Source organism: Gadus macrocephalus, chromosome 16 (assembly GCF_031168955.1).
Source record: "Gadus macrocephalus chromosome 16, ASM3116895v1".
In the NCBI taxonomy this organism is placed as follows: domain Eukaryota; kingdom Metazoa; phylum Chordata; class Actinopteri; order Gadiformes; family Gadidae; genus Gadus; species Gadus macrocephalus.
The window spans coordinates 24,613,217-24,619,946 of record NC_082397.1 but is presented as its reverse complement, the minus strand read 5'-3'; the positions used below and the strand labels follow the sequence as shown (position 1 = coordinate 24,619,946).

General features: G+C 52.0%; 1 protein-coding gene across 1 annotated transcript; it reads left to right on the top strand.

Annotated features, from left to right (window-relative positions):
- Positions 1-2,972: 2,972 nt before the first annotated feature.
- On the top strand, positions 2,973-6,722 carry scg2a (secretogranin II a). Its single transcript, XM_060075569.1, has 2 exons — positions 2,973-3,119; positions 4,258-6,722. The coding sequence occupies exon 2, from the start codon at positions 4,266-4,268 to the stop codon at positions 6,300-6,302; it is 2,037 nt and encodes a 678-aa protein (XP_059931552.1). The 5' UTR covers positions 2,973-3,119; positions 4,258-4,265; the 3' UTR covers positions 6,303-6,722.
- Positions 6,723-6,730: the final 8 nt, after the last annotated feature.

Here is a 6,730-nt window from a genome sequence, read left to right as displayed (position 1 = left end):
AGTAAACAATATTTTTAGAAAGAGATGCTGCAGTGCTTTCTTTGGCTCATAGTTGCAGTACTCCGCCGCGGACCACACACGTGAAACAAACAAATGCATGTTCCCGTTTCTGACTGACATGTGAAATTTGCGTCTCAACATTCCACCACGAGTGCACTCTGCATGCTCTCATCTCAGTGGAGTAGGAGGAGTTTGTGTGCGCATGCTGTGAACGTGACATCGATAAAAAAAAAAAGCCGTTCAATTGATTTGGTTCGTTCGTGAACGTCACAACTCTAGTAGACTACGGGCTGTGGTGTCCCTGATGGTGAATGGCCCTGACGGCCGCTGGTGTCTCTATGATTGAAAGGGTTCACCGGTAAGGCATCGATAATGCACGCTTTTGTCTCCAAGAGTACTTTTTAATGGATGCAGAAGAGCATTTCTCTGTCTCTCAGTAAACCTTAATTAATGCATACTGGCCGAAAAATACACTCTTTGATTAAGCCTTGGGTTGTGTAATAAGGTTTTCATTGAACAATTCATGAATGAAAGATCCAAGAGAGTAGAACCATGGAGAAGATCCATGGTCCTGCAGGTCATTCTGTAGACGCACAACGTCGTTAGTGAAGGAACAGACAGTCACACAACCTGGTGAAGTAACACAGACACAGTATTTAGTAAAGTTAAACACGGACTCACAACCTAGTGAAGTAACACATGGACACACAACCTAGTGAAGTAGCACACGGACACACAACCAAGTGAATTAACACACGGACACACAACCTAGTGAAGTAAGCACAGACATACAACCTAGTGAAGTTACACACGGACACACAACCTAGTGAAGTTACACACAGACACAGAACCTAGTGAAGTAACAGACAGACTCACAACCTAGTGAAGTAACACATGGACACACATCCTATTGAAGTAGCACACGGACACACAACCTAGTGAATTAACACACAGACACACAACCTAGTTAAGTAAGCACAGACACACTACGTAGTGAAATAACACACGGACACACTACCTAGGGAAATAACACACCCATAACCTAGTGAAGTAACCCACAGACACACAACCTAGTGAAGTAACACACGGACACACAACCTAGTGAAGTAACACACACCACCTAGTGAAGTAACACAGACCCACAACCTAGTGAAGTAACACACAGACCCACAACCTAGTGAAGTAACAAACAGACAAACTACCTAGTGAAGTAACACACAGACAAACAACCACAAACATCTCTTTAAAGCGGCTGTATTTCTGTTTCATTGCCCCGCCCCCCGAGGTCCGGGTCCAGGTCCCGAGGTTCGGTTCCAGGTTCGGGTCCAGGTCCTCAAGTATGGAGTTAGAATCATGCCAAAACCCTGCACACACGCAAAACGTGTTTTGCTCACGCACAACGATTCACACACACACAAAACGTGTTTTACTCACGCACAATGATTCACACACACGCTCAGTGTGGTTTGCAAATACAAAACATCATTCACAAACTAATGCATTTTGCTTCAAAAACAAATACAGTATGTTTTGCACATAGTATACAAACTAAAATCTTTCAAGTGTGAATGATGTTTTGTGTTTGCAAACCACACTGAGCGTGTTTGTGAATCATTGTGCGTGAGTAAAACACGTTTTGTGTGTGTGAATCGTGCGTGAGCAAAACACGTTTTGCGTGTGTGCGGGGTTTTGGCATGATTCTAACTCCATACTCAAGTCCGGGTCCAGGTTTGGGTCATGGTACCAAGGTTTGGGTTCGGGTCCGGGTCCCAAGGTCCGGGTCCAGGTCCGTGGTCCAGGTCCTGAGTTTCTGGCCAGGTTTGGGTCCAGGTCTTAAGGTCCGGGTCCAGGTCCCGAGGTTCGGGTCCAGGTCTGGGTCCGGGTCCAGGTTTGGGTCCAGGTCCCGAGGTTCGGTTCCAGTTCCGGGTCCAGGTCCCGAGGTTCGGGTCCAGGTCCAATGTTCAGTTCCAGGATCAGTTCCAGGTCCCGAGGTCCGGGTCCAGGTCCCGAGGTCCAGGACCCCAGCTCCGGGTCCAGGTTTGGGTCAAGGTACCACGGTTTGGGTTCAGGTTCGGGTCCAGGTGCCGAAGATGGGGTACAGGTCCCGAGGGTCGGGTCCAGGTCCGGGTCTAGGTCCCAAGGTTTGGGTCAAGGTGCCAAGGTTTGGGTCCAGGTTCAGGTCCAGGTTTCAAGGTGGGTCCAGGTTCGGGTCCAGGTACCGAAGATGGGTCAAGGTCCGAGGTCCGGGTCCAGTTCCGGGTTCAAGGTCTAGATCCCCAGGTTTGGGTCAAGGTACCAAGGTTTGGGTCCAGGTTCAGGTCCAGGTTCCAAGGTCTGAGACCAGGTCGGGTCCAGGTCCCGGGGTCCAGGGTACAGGTCCCGAGGTTCGAGTCCAGGTTCGGGTAAAGCCAGGTCCGGGTCCAGGTTCTGGTCCAGGTTTGGGTCCGGGATGACGCACCGAGCCGCTCCAGTCGGTCTGTGCGTCATCCCGGACCGCCTCCCAACCGCCCGCCTCGTCGCAGCAGACCTGACAGGTCTCTTGTTGATGAAGGTCTCTGATATATGATATATATGATGCCGTGTGGACCATTGAATAGACCGAGAGACGGCACAAAAGACTGAACGGGTTGACAACGATAACATCATAGCGGATCGAACGAAACCTTGTTGTCTAAATCCACCAAAGACAACATACACACCATTCTCCATCAGCTGTTAATTAAATAAATACAGTACTGGTACATTCTGATTCCTAATCCAAACACTTAATTACTCAAAGGCTCGAAGTAGGATACGGTTTGCGCGTTCGCGTTTTATTTTGTGTTTGAGTGTCCGTGCGTGTGTGTGCGTGAGAGTTTACTTCTGTGTGTGTGTGTGTGTGTGTGTGTGTGTGTGTGTGTGTGTGTGTATGTGTGTGCGTGTGCGTGTGCGCGCGCGTGTATGTGTGTGCGCTGATGTGTTTGGGGACCGCGAGAGTTTGGAGTCGTGCGCATCTCGGCGCGTTGTGACGCACTCGTCAGACGGCTGCTCTTATAGCGCGTCCGTCCTTTGAGCTGAACCAGATCCCGCCAGAGGGAGGCTCAGCACCCGCCCGGCTCAAGACCACCACCACTACCAAGGTAAGGCAGAGCGTCTCTGTTCTCCTCTCCTCTATCAGCCTCAGCACCGTTGAAATGCTTTGTTCCAGAGGGATGGTGGATGGCACGCTGAATAATCGCGATATTGGACATATATATATATATATATATATATATATATTATAGATTTGCCCTATTCTAGATTACATACAAACAGAAAAAAAGATATTGGGTTATCGACTAGGGGATATTCCACAATTTATTAGTAATAGGCCTAATAAATTAGTTGACTGCATGTGTAAGTGGTGTAGTTTAGACGTTGTGTTGAGGGGCTACATGTGGTTTTACATGAGGGGATGTAAGGGCTAAATGGCCATGGGAGTGTCTGCGTTTTGCCAGGCATCAGCCCTGCCGGGTTTCCAAGACAACAGGGCTGTGACTCACTCCGGGGAGCAGCAATTGAAGCACTAATGAGATCTGCAGGCAGGCTGAATGCCCATGCTGTCTGCTGGGAGCAGCCGTCACCAGATGCTGCGTATCAGCAACAGGCTGGTCGTTGATATGCCGACACAAGCTGGGCTTCACCCCGCACACATGGAACCCATTCACAATATAGAAAGATCTGAGATACAATTCTTCTTACAAAACAGACAGTTTCTATTGGATAAGGATGGCGTGATGCCGCCACGTTGAGAGGGCTTACTGACGAGCACATCACCTAGAACAATCACCTCAACAATTCACTCACCTAGAAAAATGAAGCAAGGCAATAACAGGAGTCAAATATTTCAGAAGGGAAATCCTACCCTTTTTGGGTAACATTTTACCACTAGGGTACATTAATGAACAATCTATGAACATGGTTAATGCAGTACAAGCATTCACTTACAAATAATTAGTACAATTAATTACAATTAACAGTAGATTACATTACAGTTAACTAATGGTCTGGTTATCATGAATCATGGTTAAATCATGTTTACTAAAGGTACTATTTAATAGGGTGAGGGTAAGGGTTACCTTAACCCTAACCCCTAGGCCTTTTATATAATAAAACTAATTGCTGCATTGACTAGTGTTGGTTAATAGTTGATTAGTTTATCCTTATTGTAAAGTGTTTTGATAGATAATGACCACCTAAACCTCCATTTTGACCGCTGCGTCTCTCTGTCCCCCCCAGGCGAGACTATGTCCTCCCGGCCCACCTCCCCCGCCTCAGGGAGCTCTCTGCTCCTCCGCCTCGCCCCCCTCCTCCTGCCGCTGGTCCTCAGCTCTCTGGACAGCGCCGAGGGGGCCTCGTTTAGGGACTACCGACTGAGGGGCAGCGAGCCCCTCAGGGAGCCCCCCCACCGGGGCCCTGACCAGGACATGCTGAAAGCCCTGCGACACATCGAGAACCTCCGCCACCGGAGTGGCAGGCCGCCCTCCCTGCGGCTCCAGAAGCCCCCCCACGGGGCCCCGGGCTACGACGGGGGCCTGCTGGACAACGCTCAGGCCCTCAGGGCCATGCTGACCCTGAGGGCCCTGGAGCAGGGCCCGAGCGGGGGGGAGGAAGAGGAGCGGCCGGGGTGGCAGAGGCAGGTAGGGGCGGAGGGAGAGGAAGAGGAGGAGTTGGAGGGGGAGGAGAACCCAGAGCAGGGGGACAAGACCCAGGAGTGGTTCCAGGCAGTGCTGCGCGCCCTGGAGCGTACGGGGCCCGCCAACACGGCCCACCAGCCGGCGTGGGGCCGAGGCACGGGGCTCAGGCTGGGCGAGAGGGCTGCCGCGTCGCAAGAGGCCACACGCATGATGTTTGAGGAGGAGGACGGCGAGAAGGGAAAAGAGGAGGAGGGGACATACGAAGAGCAGGAGGCTGCCGCTGAGGAGGGGGAAGGTGGCGAGCGAGGCAACCCCCTCGTCAGGCGCACAGGCGAGGGCGTGGGGGAGAAGTACACGCCGCAGAAGCTGGCCACGCTGCAGTCAATCTTCGACGAGGTGGAGAGGCTGGCCACTGGGGGGAAGGAAGAGGAGGAGGAGGGGGGGGTCGGGGAGGAAGGCCGACAGAAGGAGAAGCTCAACATGAGGAGTCTGGCGTACGACAAGGTGGCCAGAGGGCTGGTTGACTGGGCTCCGCTAAGGCGGGGGGGGGAGGAGGAGGTGGAGGGAGATGAGGAGGAGGAGGAGGAGCAGCGGGGCAGCAAACCCGAGCCCGACCAGGTCCTGGACTACGGCGATGACGGAGAGGACGAAGACATCGGGGTTGAGGAGGAGGATGGAGAAGATCTCTCGGCTAGAAGGTCCATCAACCCCCAACCTACAGAAGACGCAGAGGACATGGCCAACCTGGTGGACTACTACCTTCTAAAGGTGCTGGAGAAAACTGAGGAGGAGGATAAAAGAGAAATAGAGGAGGAGCAGAAAGAGAGGGCAGAGAGGAAGGTTTCTCAGTTTCAATACTGGGACAACAGAAGCCCACAACAGGACATGCACCAGCTCCTCAGACTCTCCCAGAAGTACCACATACCCCCTGAGGAGCTGCTGGCCCTGTTCCAGGCCGAGGACAGGAGCAAGCCAAGGAGCCACACCACCCCGCCTCAGAGCAGCGGGCTGGCCAGGTCGCACAACAGAATCTTCAAGAAACAGCCTAGCCTTGGATCCAAGCAGAACAACAGGTACCGCACTCCCGAAAGGCAAAGCAGTTACAAGGCGAAAGACGCGAGGACGCTGGAGATCCTGAGCCTCCTGGGGTTAGGGAGCACAGGGGGCCCAGTGCCCCTAAAGAGGCCCCCGCCGTACCAAGTCTCACAGCCACAATTTCAGCCCCAGCCGAGGAGGCAGGAGAAGTACACCCCGGCACAGAGCCCTGGAACACCCAACAAACTAAAGGAGAACTACGACGACAACGTCGGCGAGGACGAACTGGCGGCGTACATGGCAGCAAAGATCCTGGAACAATATCCCGCCGCGCCGATGTACAACAAAAAGACGGGCCAGAAACGATCCGCACTGGGGTTGGTGTGGCCAGACGAGGACGAGGAGCAGGGAGGGCTGGGATCCTTGGAGCAGGCCATGCAGGACTACTTTGATCAGATTGACTCAGACAGAGCAGCACAGCAGCAGCAGAAAAGACAGTCGGAGAGGGAGGGCCCGGGCGGGGTGGCCCAGACACAGGGCCCCGACGACGACGCGCTCATGAGGATGATGACCCTCCTGACCCCCGAGGGCCAGGCCAGCCAGGAGAAATGATCCCCCGCGGGGCCAGGGAATGCTCACTGGGGGCACTGTATATACACACACATTATATATTGTTTTGTTGTAGAGGGATTCAAAAAAAAGTATTTTGAAAATAAATATGTATAGAACAATGCAATTCATTATTTGGTTAATTCCGTGAAACACCTGCCTCAATTGGTCCTAACTAAGCAGATATGGTAGCTCATGTTTGTATTTGTGAGTAGGTTCGGTAGTAGATGTCATTCTATCGATCCATTGTTTAGCAAAACTTGAACCACTAAACCTATAGCCTACACCTGACTCACCATCCTTGCATTTCAAAGCAGAATCAGTGCTTGATTTCTCCCTTGTTTTTGGTTAATTAATTCCTATAGGTGTAGTCATATGTGACGTACATTGGGTAAATAGAGCATTGACTTTATTTTTTCCTTACTGTGTAG

Coding starts and splice junctions, on each gene's coding strand:
- scg2a (XM_060075569.1), top strand. CDS start 4,266: ATGTCCTCCCGGCCCACCTCCCCCGCCTCAGGGAGCTCTCTGCTCCTC.